The sequence below is a fragment of the Lates calcarifer genome, linkage group LG4, assembly GCF_001640805.2.
Source record: "Lates calcarifer isolate ASB-BC8 linkage group LG4, TLL_Latcal_v3, whole genome shotgun sequence".
Lineage (NCBI taxonomy): Eukaryota > Metazoa > Chordata > Actinopteri > Centropomidae > Lates > Lates calcarifer.
Window position 1 is genome coordinate 1,942,695 of NC_066836.1, and position 18,640 is coordinate 1,961,334.

The 18,640-nt window shown below is 41.1% G+C and overlaps 1 protein-coding gene across 2 annotated transcripts in view; it reads left to right on the forward strand.

Moving 5' to 3' along the window:
• The window catches only part of adcy8 (adenylate cyclase 8 (brain)), a 78,607-nt gene that overhangs the window by 17,779 nt on the left and 42,188 nt on the right, over positions 1 to 18,640 (forward strand). For both annotated transcript variants that reach the window (XM_018674927.2, XM_018674926.2), the window contains exons 2-3: positions 12,648 to 12,797; positions 17,368 to 17,498. In XM_018674927.2, coding sequence (XP_018530443.1) covers positions 12,648 to 12,797; positions 17,368 to 17,498 — 281 coding nt within the window. The remainder of the gene's footprint in view (positions 1 to 12,647; positions 12,798 to 17,367; positions 17,499 to 18,640) is intronic.

An 18,640-nucleotide genomic window follows, 5' to 3' on the forward strand; every position in this document is an offset into this window, starting at 1 on the left:
TCAATCTATTGGACGGATGATTAATTGTAATTTCCTCCTATTATAAAATCAATATTTGGAAATGTTAACTATAGTATTACTCCTTAGATGTTACCGTCTATAGAACGATTGGCAGGATATTCTCGAGCTGCTCAGCATTTCTGGCCATCTGTTGTGCATCTTGGTTTTGAGAAATTTGTGTTGGAGACTGATGTGCAATTCTACCATCAAAACCCATGCATATACAAGAAAACTGCTTTTTAACAGCAGTCCACTGTAGTAACCATGATGTGACAGATATTCTTTGAAATAGCACTGCTCTTGTGGCTTCTTGTGGACACATACTTCCATTAAAGCATTAGTTTGTCTCGTAAAAGTGGTGAAAGTGCAGAGAGTCGTAGAGAATGACACTGGATCCAAACAGAGCAGTTTGACACTTGCCAATGAAATTGCCAAGCTGACCGTGAATTTGCCTGCGGGCTGTGTGCAGGTTGACACCCTGGTATTACACGATGACGACTACCTGTCACGTCTGATAAGAGTCCGGCAGCAGGAAAACCATTAGCTTTTAGAAGAGCGTCAGAGTCGGTAGAAACAGCAGCGTTGTCACAGCCAAATGTTTCATAACCACAGAGATGCAGAGACTAATGGACATTTTTAGACCGGGACAAGTGTGATTTTGGATTTTTTTGACTCTTCTAAAGACGGCTTTTCAGAGGAACTCTGTTGATTCTGGACATCTAAATGTATTTTGTCTGTTTTATCATTAGGATTATTATGGCAGGTGTACAAGTGGCTCTGGAAGGAACAGAAACTTTAGTCAGTCACAGTTTATTTTCTGGAATAATCCAAAACCCAATGAAAACATTCCATTGGCTTTTTGTGAGGGGAACCAGGCTGATGTTAACTTCCACACAGTTGGTGTCCAACTGTGTCTGTAGTGGACAGTGGCTTTTCCAAGCTGAAAACCCCACCTGTTCCCTGTGTTTGCATATACTACTGCTGTCTCAGAGCAGACTGGACAGTGCAGCTCATGTTCTTGAGGCTTGTAGCTGCTTGTTGTCTGCTGAGCATCTCCTGGGAGGACTGGTCTTCAGCAGCTACAGTATCACAGATTTTTCCCCTACAGGCTGTTGTGCTAAAGCTGCTACCTGTCCTCAGGGATCTGTTGCCCTCACAGTTCAGGGAATAACCCTCAGCTCGTCTTTTCAAGAACCAAGGCTGCAAAAAATATCCTACAGCATGACGTCTTATTTAAACAGGCATTGTCTTGTTTCTCAGTGATCAGGTGTTTCTTAGAAATCAGGTGGATTCAGAGATGTTATAAAGGTTATCATGTTCAGTTTTTGTTGACAGTTTTCGAGTGGTATTGATTCAGCTGTATGATCTTTCTGGAGGATGTAGTTTGTAGTGCTGTTGAACTATGTTGATTTAGACCTTTTGTGTTTTCCACACCAAAGGTCCTACTACAATCCTTATATTCTCTTTTTCTGCCAATATAGGAGGCAAAAAACTGTGGTTCAGAATTTACTTATTGTGACTTTAATTTGACTTTGTATGTGTAAAATATTTTTGAGACAACACGATGTATCCCAGAAAAATCTCAGAAAAATGTTGATAAACCCTGATACAGTGAGAGGGAACAGAAGACGATGTAGTAGAAAACACATATCAGTCAGATGTATGCGTCAGCACTCGGTGACTCTGTGCATTCAGGCAGCAATCCATCAAACTTGTTTACCACCACACAGAGAGCTGATGGAGCTCACCACAATGGCTGCTTTCTGCTTCTCCTCCTGCTTCTCGCTCAGAGGGGGGAAAAAACAAGATGCTACATCCATAAAGTGACATTAAAGAGACGAGCATGCTGCTGAGCTGCAGGCCGAGCTGTGGGGAAATGTCAAGATCACATGCTCAGGAGAAGCCTCGCCAAAGGCCACAACAGGGGGAAGCACATGAACGCTGGATCCTCTGTTGGACATAGAGGAGGTTTGTCAGAGTTCAGAGGTCGCTGTTTGAGAGGCTGCTGAGCTCTGGTAACGAAGCTCTGCGCCGAGGAAGGTTTTCTCTTTAACTCACCTCTGTTTGTTTTGTTTAGAGACACAAACGTAAACAATTTATCTGAAATTAGACAATTATGTCCTCTTTTGGACTCTCAGGAATTTTCAGGATTCGTGACTCGACTTGGACTTGAGCGCTAATGACTCAGACTTGTACTTAGAGTAAGAATCAACCTTCATGACTTGGACTCAGGTAATAGAGACTCGACTCAGACTCTTCTTTGGTGACTTGGACTCAAACACTGGGGACTTGAGACTCAACACATAAAAGTATGAAAATAAGTGAAAATCATGCAGAACGTATTATATTATTACTAACACATTAAACCTCTGAGCGAGGTGTTGTTAAATTGACGTGTAGAAGCTGGCAGAGGTTTCCTCCTGTTGATTTATCGGCCTCAGTCGCCCTCTCTCTGATTAAAATGTGCATTCAGACAGTGAGCACTAAAAATACATTATCTGCAGCATGTACAGTGACCCAGATGATACGCACTGCTAATCCAGCGCTTTGTCATCGGGGGTTGTTCTGTTGACACATTCAGAACATATTGGTGAACATCTCAGTTTTCATCACTGTGTTTGAAATGAGCTGCAGCAACACGAACCTCCTCCTCCTCCTCCTGCTGCTGCTGCAGACGCTCAGTTGTCGTCTTACTCGTTAGTCCAATTTACACATCCAGCCTGAGGAACCAGCCGAGCTGTGATAACTGGAGATGCCAAGAGAGGCTGCTTTCAGACTGATGTGGAAAAGTGAATATGATTTTAATGTCAAATCAGCCTGTCATCTCCTTAATGTTCATACTTTACAGTCCATACGCTGTTCTACAGGCTGCTTTCTTTTTAAGTCCCGTACGGATATCATCATATTGTTAACACAGACTAATCAGAACTAGGGATGGGCATTTTAATTGCATGTCGAATCATCAAGCAGCACAGAAAAGGACTGACAACCGAAACATGAAAAAAGCCCATAGCTTATATCAGGGGAAAACGTGTGTTAGCTAGCTAACATTAGCACTCGCTGGTGTCAGACTTTATTCACTTGAAAATTCAAACTTATCAACTACAACCATTCCCCCTTCTCTTTCTCAACATGAGGAAGGTAGTAGAAAGACACTGAATTGTATTTTGGACTCAGATCTGGTCAAACAACACGGGACGCAGCACGAGATTCTGTTAAGTTGGACCCAGAAGTCATCACGTGACCTCTCGACTGAACAAGCAGATATCAGACCTATCTGAGTAAAAGCTCACAAAAAGCTCAAACCTTTGTGGTGCTGAAATGAGAATGAGAATGAGAAAGCTGTGGTCTGGTGTTGTATGGTGTGTTTTTTTGTTATCAGAGAACGTTATTGTAGTATTATTGAAGTACCTGGGAAGTCACACATCCTGAGTAAAAAACACAGTACATCTTTGATCTATCTTCCCAATTAGCAACCGAGCTGTCAACATGTGTTCCCTTCCTACTGCTCCCACCTGAACTCAGCATTAATGACGACTGAGGATCCAAAAAACTGAGATTGTCTGAGCTGAATGACATCAGATACTGTCGTGGTAACGAGCTGCAATTAGGCCATGTGTCATGGGATTCAGATTTGGAGCGCACATCCATGTGGTCCAGGGTTGTAAATGAATATAACCTTTTGATTTTCACACGGAAAGGATCTGTGTCACAGGAAGAAAAAAAAGATTTTACGTCACTGGGAGAGCTGGAGTAGTTTTTATTGTCCCTGTCACAGTCACTTTGACAAAATGTTGACTGAATACAAGAGGGATCACCAGTAATGCAGTAATGTGAGAGTAAATACTGTTATTTAAGGATACTTTGTCCAGCTTTGTTCCTCATGCAAATCTTTTTCTAAATTTAGATTTTGCTTTTATATCTAATTCATTTGTTGTGTCAAGTACATTTTAAGAAAAACATCTTGAGGAAAAAAAACTAGATTTTGTTCAATTACAATGTTTTTTTTTTACAATCCAGGAAGTAGTTTGTTGATGTACTGCACAGTCGGGTGTGGTCAGGTTGAGGCTATTTAGTTTAAGGTCAGGAAGTTCGGTATGTATCCAAGACCATGATCTGTCCTTAGCCTAAAGTCTAGCCGAAATTACAGTTAGTCGTTCCTCTACTTTGTCTGTAGTAGGTTCCTTTAAGGGTTTTTCAACATTTAAGAGGAAACAAACATACGAAGTGCTACAGGAATGAGACCTACTCGGAAATACATTAGCACGTTAGCACGTGAGCATGTTAGCACTCCTGGTTCCCTCCTCCTTCAAATTCAGTGTGTTTTTGGTTGAATGTTTGAAATAAGTTCTGTGCATCCCTGCAGGACTCTGTTGGAGAAAAAATAAGTCTGTCGGTGATTTTACAGACAGGATAATTCCTTATTCTGCAGCTAAAATATATGCAAGAGAAGTGTACAGTGTAGCATTGATAATATTTGTGTAGAGTCTTTCTAAACTGGATTTAAAATGCTCTTCAGACCATTAACAAAACACTGAAATATAAATGTAGTAGCAGTTCTGTGGAGGTTTTTTTTAACCTGAGGCAAAGTGACTGTTTTAACCCAAAACAGCTCAGATGACGCACACTATTATTAATCGAGTCAGTCATTCACTGGGTTAGACAGCAGTTTTAACATCATCTAAACTTTAAAATAAGCACAATTTGGAAGCACATCAGCTTCTATTTGGCCGATCGTCGTTTAGCAGATTGGGAACATCCTTGTTTAATTCTGCTAATTACTGATACCCAGTGCTGTGTAAGGCTTGTACTGGCAGGAGCTGTTAGATTTGTGGTCTTCTTTATTCTTCATGTGACAGACTGAGGTCCTGTCCAGGTTATAAATCAGATTCATCAAAGTTAGATAAGGTTGATTCCTTTTAGATGTAAAGGTTTAATGTAAAGAAAACAGAGGCAGTGACCATGACCGGTAGAAAACACACAGCTTCAGTTCTACAACGTCTGTCTGCAAACATCAGAGCGATATTGCACCCGGGTTATGAATTATTAATTGAGGCCGTCCATGTCATGTTAAATTTAAAATGTAATATCTTTTGACGGCCCGTGTTGACTCTGGAATACCTTCATCTAGTCCGTCGGCAGATAACCGAGCGTGTGAAGCTGAGTTAATCATTCGCTCTCCTCCTCTGTACCTCAGAGCCACACAGTAAAATCCCTCCGTTTGGCAGAGGAGTGTTTTCTGCAGAGACCAGCGCTGGCAGCAGCATCGAGGGGGGAGGAGGTTTTTTAGCTCTGCTCGCTCTCAGCCCGGCTGCTCCTCTCACAGGTTTTCATACAGCTGTCATCAGATACTAAGAGCAGGTTAAACTGAGGTGGCCCGACAGCTTTTAAGCCTGGCGGTGTTGCTGTGAGTCCTTTTCCTTGAGTATCTCTGTAATTGTGCAGAGTCTGCTCTGTGAATTTAATATGATAACTCCAGTAACTGATGCTCTGAAATACTGATGCTGGGTGGGTATCCCCCGTTTTATTTTGCTGTATTAAATGATGACTTTCACAAATTATTCTGCAGTTTCTTGCCTCCGTCACATCAAAATATGACACCAGGACTTTGTCTGAAATCACTCACACTTTCAGACACTACTCACGTTGTTTTCTCTCACGTTAATTACGTTAATTGCTTTCGCACAATTACACTTTGTTCAGAACAATTCAACGACGAGGAAATTCAAAGATCTTTCAATATAAAACTTGCCTTTGGGCCATTTCTGTGCTCTTTCACAGCACAAACACAATGCATGATGGGATATAATTGGGCTAGTGACCATTTGTTGTTCACCACTTTTCACAGTGCATTGTGGGATACTATGAGTTCAGTATGTAGGGTTTAGTAACTCTCACTGTACATTTGGACAGCACTACAAAATGGCTACTTTATAGTGAGTAGTGGGTGATTCCGTGCACAGGCCAGGACACATTATCAGTATTTTCGTTACTTTATTAACTTGCTGCTCTGCTCATCTGTGCTGCTTCCGCTAAGCTAAGCTGGTAAGCTAGCAGGTGACTCTGCAGATTTTTTTATTGCAGAGTAACAAAGTCGACAAACCTTATTCATGACTCATGACACGTTCCACAGTGTAGAACCCACACACTGCTTCTCAGGACGACTCCCACTATTGTCCTTAATTTTCGTAACAATACGACACTGCATTATTGTTAGCTTAGTGGGAGGTCTGCAGTAGGTCGAGCTGATAGACCGCCCTCTGCTGGATCAGAAGCAAACTGCTTCAAATGGTCTGATGCACCAGAACAGCTTGAATATGAACTTCTTACCGAATGAAGTGACAGCCCTAGTTTACATGGGAGTTGAAAGCTCCAGAAAAAATTGAGGTTTGAGTCGTGTGTTCCCAAGGTCAGGAGTAGGTGTTTTTTTTTCCTGCTTAAATCTGAATGATATCTGAAGGGCAGACTTGTATCTGCCTACAGATGTGTGTGTTTATTTTCCATGTCGCACTGTATGCCACTACTCATCCCTTGAATCAAATGAAAAAACATTATGATAATTATTACTATTATTAACCCTGCCTGATTATTTTCCATGTAGCTGTTTGTAAAGCTGTGTCTCTTCCTGGCCCACTGCTCTTAATGAGGCCTTGTTAAAAACATCCACATCACTGGCATTTTCCTTTAATGAGAGCGCCGCAGCCTCCGTGCTGATGCCCTTTAAATGGTGAGCGGCGGGCGCTGCTCCTTTTCCAAAACAACATGGACGCCGCCACAGCTGTCACAGCTGCCGAGGCTTATGGGGGTTTTTAATTTTCGTCTCCGTGGGAGGAGCAGGGGCCTTCAGGGAGGGGGCGACCAAGAAATTGAATCAGTGCTGATGGCGTCCTGGGAGAGATTCACAACAACACAGTAACACACCGTAATGCACTGGGAGGCTCCTCAGAAACAGTGAAGAGCCTCAGGGGAGAAGGCTGTGAGAAACATGGCTCTGTATGTGTGTGTGTAGCTTAAAGGAAAAATCCTCTGATACTCCTACACACATTCAGTTTTGAATGCGAGACACACATTTTTCTTTTTGGTAACATGCTGTGTTTCCTGAAGCAGTTTTTAAAGTGGAGGCAGCCCGCCTACGCTGAATTAATGACCGCCTCCACCGTCGTCAGAGGATATTAAAACAGTCTCACTGAATCAACCCTTAAAGGCCCCGTCTGCAGTGTTTTTGACCATGTAAATCAAACTGAAACGTCTTTGAGTTGACCTGTTTTTCCCAAACATGTTTACAGACTTGTATGTGTTTACGAAATATCCTCAGAGGTCTCCTCCTCTCCAAAAACAAACGATTAATAAAACAGGAAAAAACATTGATTTAAGTAGTTTCTTGTTAAAATCATTGTTTTTCCGGTGCTGTTACGTTAGCTTGTATTCAGGTCAGGATTCTTTCAGTGCTCATGGTTCAGGAGGTTTTTATTGGGAGCTGAATTATCCACACAGGTCTCCTCCTCTCCAAAACAAACCGATCAAGTGATTAAAATCAGTAAAAACATGAATAAAACAGTTTTATGTTAAACATGGAACGTTCTCGGGTGGACACAGGACGTCAAGAGTGGCTGTTTTCTCAGCTTGTTTGTCTGATTACTGAGAATCCAGACGTCCGATGACAAAAATCCTTCGTTTGGTTTAAGATTACAGTTTAAAAGCAGACGTAAAGTTGGCGTCTTGTTCACAGCTCAGTTATGAAATCCAACACACCGTGTCTCTCCTGCCGGGCTGCTGACACTGTCAGTTCATTTTAACTCGCCACAACAGAGATAGCTTCCACTTCAGATGTGTCTGTTCTCGTGACTAGCATGCAGCTCTCAGCAGGTAGGACTCTCCTGATACCGGAGCGGATTGTTATCATGGTCTTATGACTGATGCATTGAATAGTTGACATCACATGGTGTTACGGCACATGATAGGAGCATTTGTTTAGATGCAGCTGTTTCCCTGATGAAAATGCAGCAGAATCGTTGAGTCTTAATGAAACTCTGCGGATCAGTTTATGCACTGTACGCTGGCATTGTGGGGAATTACTCAGAGAGTAAATGCTTATCAAATGTCTGTCTCAGATAAAATAAATCAATTTACTTTATTCTCAATCCACATCTCCGACCATGTGACTCGTCCTCTCAGTTAACACCGTCACTGATCTGGAGCGGTGGAAAGGCCTTTGGGCAGCTGGGGAAAGCCCTTTTTTTTATAAAATGTCAACTCTCTCTCCACAAATCATTTGCCTGTTGAGAGCAGCAGAAATCAGAAAATCCCCTCCTCTTCACGCTCTGTTTTTTTCTCCCCGTCCTCTTGAAATGTGCTCTTAGTGCAGCAATTTCACTGCAGAGGAAAAACAGTGGCGGAGCACTTCAGAGCTTCTCTCTCAGCGACGGAGGACACTGAACTGTCTGTTTGAGGTTTTTATCAGCGGTGACACGATTCTGCCTCCAGTGTGAGAGTGAAAGCATTTTCTCCTTAAAGAAAACAAAAAACTGACAGTGGACAGGGGCAGATTCTATCACCATCACTTTGATTTACAGTGTGCCTCGTGTTAATATTTCTCCTCTTTTATCCAAAAGTGAGTGAAGAGGAGAAATATCACCATGCTAAATTCTGGAATAATAAACCTGCCATGGCATTTATGTATTTTTGGAAAACAGGCTGTTTTCTAAGCTTTAGAGGCTGAATTGCACTGAGTCACCGACGTTTGTCATCCGAACAGCTCAGTCTGCCTGGGAAGCATCGCTTATACTGGATAAATCTGCAGTTTATGATTAATACAGGAAGTAGGGGAATGTTTTGGTGGATGCTACTTAATATTTTTGTGTCAGACTAACAAAAAATGAGTGGTTTAATAAAACATTTGGAGATAGGAAGATAAGGTGCTGCTCATGGCTGTGCTTTTATTACAGGTGTCTGGACTACACGTCTTTTTCAGGGAAAGTTATGAAATATTTAACCATAAAGACAGACTCTCCGGAGCTGTAACTAAACACACAAGTTTATGTGGACAAGTATGTGGACACCCTTTGATGCTACAGTGATATCAGAGTTTACATTAGCCAGCGTTTGGCCGGTATCATGTGTTGTTGTACGACAGATGAAATCCTCACCGGCCAAAATGTCCAGTGGAAAATCTGCCAGTCTGTCAATAGTCTGGTTGAGATAAAAAGCATTGTTTCTGGTTCTGGTGTTTGTGTTTGCTTTTATCTAATAATTTATGGTCCTTATTTATTGTTTTTTTTTTCCATCTCTTTCATTTTAGTTGTGTCTTGTTGTGCTAGTAGTAGGTCTTTGGAGCGTGGCTTTATTGCCCTTTAAGGAAACAGCCAACATGAGCTGCTGGGCCGATATTAACCCTCGATTCTCCCTCTCTTTGTGCAGTTTGTACAGTTTTTCTATGTTGATCACCAGGCCAGAACAAGATGACAAATTATTCCAGCTGATTATTTAAAGGACTTCCTGAGTCCAACAAATGCAGCACATAAGCTAGGGATGAGCAGGAGGAAACATATCTGAATCACCAGTGTAGTTATTTGTTCCTGTTCTTTGAGAGTTTAGGATCCCTCTATCTTAAGGCTTTTTATCATGTGAGATCATTTTCTTCTTTTGTGGTGCTTATTCCCAAACAGACCCCTGGAGTTCTGGGGCGCCTGGGAAAGTTTCCCGCTTTGCCATGAGGCTGTTAATCTAGCTCTGCTTGTACAGGGTCAGAGGATGAGTTTTAAAACCCAGAAATCTCCTCACCCGGGTGAGTAATCATCACATATTGATCTGGAACCCTATCAGCTTTCTGCAGATACAGTAGTAGCAGTACAGTCTATTTGCTTTGAGCATTTTTTTTGTGTGGCAATAAAGCCTCAGTCCTTGGTGACCTTTCGAGATACAGTAGACGGTGGTAGCAGATGCTCAGGACCTGTCCAGACTTGTCTGCGACTGTAATTACTCCCCATACTCTCACACGAGCTTCGTCCCACGAGGAAACTGGAGATAAACACTGTTTCGCTCTCCACCATTTTGGCTCTAAAACAGTTCAGTGTCACATCTCGGGCTCATTTGAAGTGTGTGAAGCAGCGAGGTGGAAGCAGTTGAGGGCTTTCCTCTGTGAGATGTGTTGAACTCTCGGCCAACCTGTTCTAACACTTTGCGTCATGTAAAGCTCCAGCAGGCCGGGTGTGGGGGGGGGTGAAATCCCTCATGCAGCTGAGGAGGACGGCGGCGGTGTTGCAGAGTGTTACATCAGCTCTGCTTTCTGTCGGTTTAGTAGGAACGAGCCGCTCTTTTTTACAGGATCGTGGCTGATGAAAGCTTTCTGTCTTTATAAAGTCATCTCTCACAGAATTAAAGAGGACAGCTGTGTTTTTCTGAGTCACTGATGTGTTTTTATTGGAGTGTTACAGAGCAGGAATCTACTGAGGCTGATAAATTTACCCTCAAATTGGTAATTTGTGCCTCACTTTACAAATTACGCTCTGAATTACTAAACTGTGCTCTCACAATACCTGTTATGTTCACACAGTTGAATAATTTGTATCTTAAAATTAACTTTAAATATGAAATCCTGCTTTCTAGTTGATTCGTTTGCCCACAACTTTAGTTCTCTTTCATTCATGTTTCTCAGTCAAAGATCAAAACAAATATGTTTGGATTGAACGTGAACTGAAGATTAAAACTTAATGACTTATTTTTAGATGAGGTGAAAACATAGAGGTGTGTAGTCATAAGGTATAGGTCATTATATACCAAGATATTTTAAAAATGGGGCTTAGAAGTGGATAAAAAGTTAAATTTGACGCTTCTGGAAAACACAATGCTGATGCCATCGACATGTGACCAAATGAAACGAACCATTACCTTGATTAACGTTTGGAAATTGCTGTTAGCTAGCAGGTAAATCAGATATACTAACTATAAGATAGCTAACACCATGTTTTTTTTTTTTTTTTGGTCGTTAAATGAAAGAATCAGTCAAAGTCAAAATTTCATTTTTAAAAATTTGTATTTCTTTGCATGTCTGTTGATGACAAAACAAAAAGTTTGTATATATTACCCCAAATTCCCAGCTAATTCCTGTTAATTCCCACGGAAAGTTTCCAACTCGAAATATTTCTGAAATTCCCCATCTTAACTTCCCATGGAAAGTGTCTCAGTAGGAGATTGTGTAGTTGTATGTTTAACTTTGCTTTTCACGTAGTTATTGTTTAAAAAGACTTCAGTGACAGAAAATGTGTGAGTCTAACTTCTCATAGTTCTGGCAGTTTTCCACAGCTGCAGAACATTGGCTGGTGATCGGTTAAAACATAATAGAGGAGCTTTTCACATGTTTGATGACAATCAGTGACCTGTTTTTTTTCTTTTTACTCTGTATCCCCATCTGATCCGGTTTCAGATGTTCCCCATCTCTGTGTTCTCATCTCTTGTCCATGGACGTCCTGGCTCATTGACTCGTCAGTGTCACAACAAAGACATGCCTATTGTTAATTTTTAATCTGATCTTGACCCAGTTCAGTTGCAGGTAAGGTATAGACTATAGGTTCAGGTTATTTTAGCAGTGACTTTACTCTCACTGATTTGCTACAGAAAAAGCTTTCGTGTGAACTATGGCAACATTTAGTTCCCTCGTTGTTGATCTGAACAACTCACAGAAGCTACTTCTATTCGCTGTAAATGAAATTGATGTAATTAAGTAAAACGTGTGAACTTAGCAGGGTTTCCACAGAGTCCTAAAAAGTTTAATAGCTTACGTTTAGGTCTTGAATGTTAGCGTGGTCGGAGGTTTGTAGTTCTTTCAACGGTCCAGATGTAGCATGTTGTAATAAAGCTACGAACGAGACCACGCTGCCCTGACTTTGGCAGATGAGACAATCTGAACTAAAACAGGGATTTGAGCCAGAAAACTCGATCTGGTGGCGCTCCTGCAGTTTTCACAACTTCCCCTCAGCCATTGAATCTTCAGTTCATGTCCTGATGAGACTGATGTGTTTTGTCAAATGCCTTCAAAAGTGAATTAGGACTTAGACAATTATTCATGACAGGGTCTTCAGCCTAGAAGACATCCAGTCAAACCACATCACAGTTTGTACTGGGAATATTCGATACATGCAGGAAGAGGCGAATCACCTGTGGATGAATGAAGCCGTTTGTCTGCAAACACATAAAACAGAAGACTCTTTATTCTTCTTTTATATTTATTATTAATGGCTGCATAACGCTTAAGTTACATTACCACAAACATAAATGGAGTCCGATGTGTCTGGAACACAGTGAACACACTGTTCTTTCATGTTGCATCATGTCACCAAGTGTCAGGAGGTTATATTTTATTTATATGAATCTATACATCTTAAATCTGAAGTGAAGCGTGAGGTCGTGAAAGAAGCTCTGTTCAGTGTTCAGGATTCTTTATAATGCACAGTGCAGTCGATCTTAAGTGAGATCTTAGCTCTAACATTGGAACAAAAGATTTCATGAGGAAATGTGTAGTACAACAGCTCACTGAATCCTGAATCGTGTGGTTTTTGTTTCCAAGTAGAGACAATACAGAAAAGTCGTCTTTTTCTCTGGTTGTTTGATGAACTGTGATCTCATCCTCAGTGTGTCTCTTTGTGTTTCAGGTAGCGGCTCAGGCTGTGTTGTTCATGTGTATGAACACTGCTGGGATATTCATCAGTTACCTGTCCGACCGGGCTCAGCGTCAGGCCTTTCTGGAGACGCGACGCTGCATCGAGGCTCGACTGCGACTCGAGACAGAAAACCAGAGACAGGTGAGTCCACGGCTTGTGTTGTCTTTTAATTCTATTTTGTGCTAGGTTAGACCTCCTGTTTTCAAGATGTCGCCGTGCTGTGTCCCGTGTTGTTTGAACAGATCTGAGTTCAAAAAACTATTCAGTGTCATTCTGCTGCTTTCACCGTGACGAGGAAGACAAGAGGAAATGGTTGATAACTTATTTTTAAACGAATGAAGAAAAACACAGTTTGATGCCAGTGGGTGCTAACGTTCACTAGCTAACCTAGCAAACCTTAGATGCACTGCAGCATCAAATAAAAGAGATTCAGAGAAGTTGGAGCAGGAAACAGTATGTCATCGGTCATGACATCTGATCTAACAGTGTGATGTGTGGACTGATGTGTTTTTACTTCCTGTTGTTCAGCGTGAGGTTTGATAAAGGCAGAAAAGTGATTGATAGATTTCAGCTGACAGAAGCGAACGTTAGCAGCTCAGCTAATGAGTCTCGCTGGGAGGAGAACAACATGGCCGCTGCATCGATCCAGTGCAGCAGACACACACGGACACACACACAGTGACAGATAGTGAGCTTTGTTTACACAGCGGAGTGGACGCTGAGGCTCTGAGAAAAGCTTTTACAGGGTCGTGTTTCCTGGAAGGGTTCGGCTCTGATAAGCTCTGGGATGGTTGTAATAGAGTGAGGAGGAGCCCCCCCCAGCCTGAGCAGATTGCCTTAATGTGAACCAATCATTGCCTGGTATTTCTGTCAACATGTTGTAGGAACAGAGCTGCCTTCTCTGTTGGTGTCTTCTCAGTACACTGTGTATGATTTTAAAGAGCGACGGTGATCTGAGGACAGCAACAGGAACAGAAAGCAGACAAAGGCTGCAGAAGCTGCTCTAATTGATATGGTTGTGTGTAATGTGACAGAGGTTGCTCATAGGGACCTGTAGTGTCAGCTCCACAGGGCGTTTTAGTGTCTTTCAGCTTGTTGTTTTGATTCCGACTGGGAAATTGTGATTGGAACTAATTCAATTGTGCAAACCACAAACTCAAAGTGTGTGTAAACACCCTCCAATAAAAAGACTTTGTACAAACAGCAGCGATGTGAGAGTAATAATGCATCTTTAAAGAAACAGATCTTTATTGTTTTTGAATAAACCCCCTACAGTTAAGTGCAGCAGCACAAATAATGAATATGGATCCATTTAAGTCATTAAATGTGATCTAAAAGCACTGATTTGAATCTGAAAACCCTCCACCAGTGACAATAAAAAAACAGGACAAAAGGAACAAAGTGTTTTCTGGTGAACCTTTAACAGAATCTGAATGAAGAAGTCAGTGAGCCGCTGCAGGGCTTCAGCTCCGGGCTAAAATCAAGCTGCGCTAATGACTTTCAAAGCTAATCTGACACAGAGTCCGCTGGCTCTCAGCTGTCCAAACCAGAGACCATGTCCAGTGGAGCAAACACAAACACCACAGCCCCCCGTCAACTGTCCACACTGCAAGAAATGTTCAACTCAAACACTTACTCCTTTGACATTAATTAATTTGAGAGAACTTTTGTATTTAAACCAGTGATTCTTTGTTCTTTAAGTCACAATTTGTCACTTTTTAACAGATACTGAGCTGATACTGATCGATCGCATAAAAAGATCTCAGTTAAATGTGATATGTTGTATTAATGACTCCAAATTTCCAGTTAATTCCCATTGATTCCTGTAAATTCCTGTTAATCTTCATATTTTCCTATTAATTCCAGAAATTCACTGGAAATTTTGGAAACCCTAGTTACCTTTAGGATATAAATATCATTCAAAATACATTAGTAAATGCATTTAGAGAGGAGTTTAGAGTTGTTTAAACTCAACTGTTTTTGTTCTTGTGGTGATTGGAAATGTTAAGATATAAAATCGAGGGTTTCAGTTTCCTCGTTAATCTGAGTTAAAGTTAAGGTGTTAAAATGACCGTAGCCTCCAAACTTCAGGTGGAGATTTGGGTAAACATATTATGCAAAAACTGATATAACTAATATATAATATTTATCTGACTGGGTTGTGATAAGTAGCTTTTAATGCACGGGACATTTTGTGATCATTAAAGGGATTAAAAGTTTGTGTGTAAACTCAGCTACATCCTGATCGACAGATGTGACGCCACGATGAAACGTCTCTGAGACTAGAAACTAAACTTTCCTGAATTCAAGACGAAAAAGATCAACATTTCTTGCAGTGACTCTCCACCACCAGACCCCGGAGCGTTTGGTAGCAACGCAGCAGCCGAAGCATTAGCAACGCTCCACTGAAATGTTTGTCTGTCTAGACCTTAATTTGGGGGGGGGCACAATGCTCTGCTTTCCTGCACAGATACCGACAGGAAAACAACAGAGGCAGCTGAACAACACAAACACCTGCTCTCCTGACACAGTTACACTTTACACCATCAGCTGACAGAGATTCAGGTAGAGGAGATGTCCAGGCAGCCTCAGCTCCTCCAGCTGTGGATCCAGTCCAGACCTGAGACTTCCAGCATCTCTGGACTGTTTGTCATTCAGGGCGACATGAATGAATGAAGATAGATGTGTATCTGTTACGGCACAGGCTGAATGGAGAGGTTGTGCTCGAGGTCTGAAGAGCCTCTCCACAGCTCTCAGACAGCGTCATGCAGCCTCACTCAGTCCTCAGGGAGGCTGGACATTTAGTCTGAACCAGGGCTGAACGATTTTCACTTTTTTACACATTTAACTGACAGATTTCACAGGTCTGACAGCGATTTGATTTGTGGTATCATTTTTAAAAGTCCAGCTTCAGTTCAGTATCAACTATATAAACATGTGATGGAGCATTACTTCAGCATTACTACATTTCCATTTCCAAACGTAAATAAATACAGCACCTAGATATAACTTGACACAACTAAGATATTATACATTAATAAAACGTGACTTTCTAATGCAAATATGCTATTCATTTAAAATGTGATATTTTACAAGTATACTCATGGACCATTGTTAATGGCGAGTTGTCCTGTCACACAGGGACAACATGTGACGTGATAAACCACTGGAACAGAGTCAGGAGTAAAAATAATCACGAGTTAAAATCACAGTTTCGGTTAAAATGCGATAAATCGTCCTTAAACGGCACCGTGATCCAAAGGAAGAGGTCATATTCACCTAACGTGTCGCAGTGTAACAAACCGTAGCACGACATAAAGTGATCAGAAACTCAGGAGGAAAGACAGTGAAGTCCTTCCTGTGGTTCAGCAGCTGGTTCTTGTCGTTGGTTTGTTCTTTCATAAAGTCACATTTAATTAAATAAAACACATTTAAATCTAAAGTGAAAGAATTAGAGGCAGATTCTTTAAGATGTCGCTGTTTTTAATAATTCAGAAATAATTCTTCTTTTGGGTTTTGATATGTTCACTCATTTCCAGATCAGACTCATTTATAATGATCATCAGCTCCACTGAAATCAAGAAAATCACTGTAGAAAATTCTTGAAACAAGTTTATTTTATTTAGAGTAGAATGAACAAATCAAACCCCATTGGATTCTTTCCAGGTATTAGACGGGTCCCTCTGTCGGTCTGAACTATCAGAGACCAGCTGGGTTTTTAAACGTGTTCTCTGCTGACATAACCTCACATGATTTCTGGGGTAGAGAAACTTGAGTCGTGGTTTTTAATGTATTCAGTATCTGAAGGAGGCAGTTGCTTGGCGCCGGTGCAGATCCCAGGGGCCAAAAATGAATAAATAAATAAATAAAATAAAAATAACAAAGGGATGCTGCATTTCTCCCACTCCAAATCTGTTTCTGCTTCTGCCAAGTGGTAAAAAAAACACACAGGACAAATTCGGTTGCTTGTGTTGTGTTTCTGCAGGGCCTGGGGGCTTTGCAGGATCCTGCTCGAGAAGCTTAGGCTGGCAGAGTCAGAGTCATCTTTTAATTTATTTCTTACAGACAGACCTTTATGTAATTTGTTTCTACAAGCTTTTTTCGCTCGTGTTTTTGACTTGTGTCTCCATTTAATTCCTTTTTACCCTTAATCTTGACATTTTCTTATTCATTCTAAAACGTTTTTGAACTTATTGTTAGATCTCAGAGGTGTCACTGCGAAAGAAGAATAAGGGATATGATCCTAGAAAATTCCTGGTGTTGATTTGTATTGGAAACATATTAAGACTTGGTAGAATATCTCTCTCCATAACAGCAAATGATTTCAGTTTGATTCTGGGAAAAAATAAGAATCATGATTTTCTTGCTTAGAATTAAGATCACGATTCTCTCTTGCGATTTTTTTCAATATGTCAATTGCACTTGTTTACTGAACTACTTGCTGTGTAGCTACATAGCTAATGTTACCTGGCTAACGTTAGCTTCATAACAACATCATTACGTAACAAACATTTAGATAAACGTCAACGTTAGTATAACTAAACCAACACTCACCACGTTCAGTTGATGAAAACGCAGCAGAATCACTTAGAAATGAGATTGCACAGAGCAATGAATCAAGGTCACAATTTTAATTGCGTAATTGATTAATTGTTCAGCCCAGACTTGAAGAGATGCTGTACTAATATGACTCTTTCTCCCCTCCCCATAGGAGAGACTGGTGTTATCAGTCCTGCCACGTTTTGTAGTTTTGGAAATGATCAACGACATGACAAATGTAGAGGATGAACACCTCCAGCATCAGTTTCACAGAATCTACATCCACCGCTATGAGAATGTCAGGTGAGGTTGTTAACCACATTATTTGATTTATTTCTTGCCTAAATCCAGTCGTAAATCTGTGTCTCAATTTTATACCATATGCAAATTGTAAGCAGGATTTGAGTGTTTAGTGTGACAATATAGTGACAGTATTATACTCAGTGTGTAGACTAAAAAATGCTTGATTTTTGGAGTTGATGGATCTACAATACAAACTACACAAAGGAACTGGAGGAGCTGCAGAAACATTAAATATGGATGGTGGTGAGAAAGCCGTAAAAGTGAATTTTAGTCGTCTTTGAATTTCAGGAGACGTTATAAAGTCGCAGTCGTATCATTTTGTGTTGATTTAACGGCAGTGACACGGGGACTACTGGCAGAGATAGCTGGCAAATTACTGTAGCTGGCGAGCTAATCACTGCCTCACTAATGAGCTCACAGTTGGTGCTCCAGCTCATCCCAAAGGTGTTGGGTTGATGGGGTTAAGGTCAGGTCAGGCCTGTCAAGTTCTTCCACACCAACTCTGCATGGAAAAGACATTTTATTTATGGCCCTGACTGAAACACGAGAGGAACAAACACAAACTGTTGGAAGAAAACAGTTGTCAGTATAATATTGTGGTATGGTAAGATTTCTCATCTAAGGGATCAAGTCCAAATCGTAGCAAGACCATGCTACTGGAGATGTAGTGCAACATGAGGTGTCAGTTAAGGTCATTCTGAGTCTTGAGACAAGGTCTAATCAGCCCACATAGCTGAAACACCTGGGATCAAACCGTCAGTGGTATCATCAGTTCCACCTGTGCTTGTTCTGCATTTACAAGTCAATTTGTGCCGTGAGAAAGGTTCATATCCTGTATTTTTCTACAAATGTTTCTGATGGCATTTTGTTTTCTTTTCTGAACGTTAACTAAATTCAGTCGTCTGTAATGGACTGAATCCTGACCCTACCCTTGAATCTGACACTAACATCTGCAGCTTTTTCACCAAAACTGCAACATGATCTTCACATATTCTGACAAAACCACATCACGCATCACATTTCAGAGTTTGTGCTTCATCTTACAAACTGTTGTGAGGCTACATTGGCTTGGTGGTGTCCAGTAACACCCAGTACAGTCCAGCTTCCTCTTTAACATCCAAGCCTGGTTTCTAGGAAGCTGT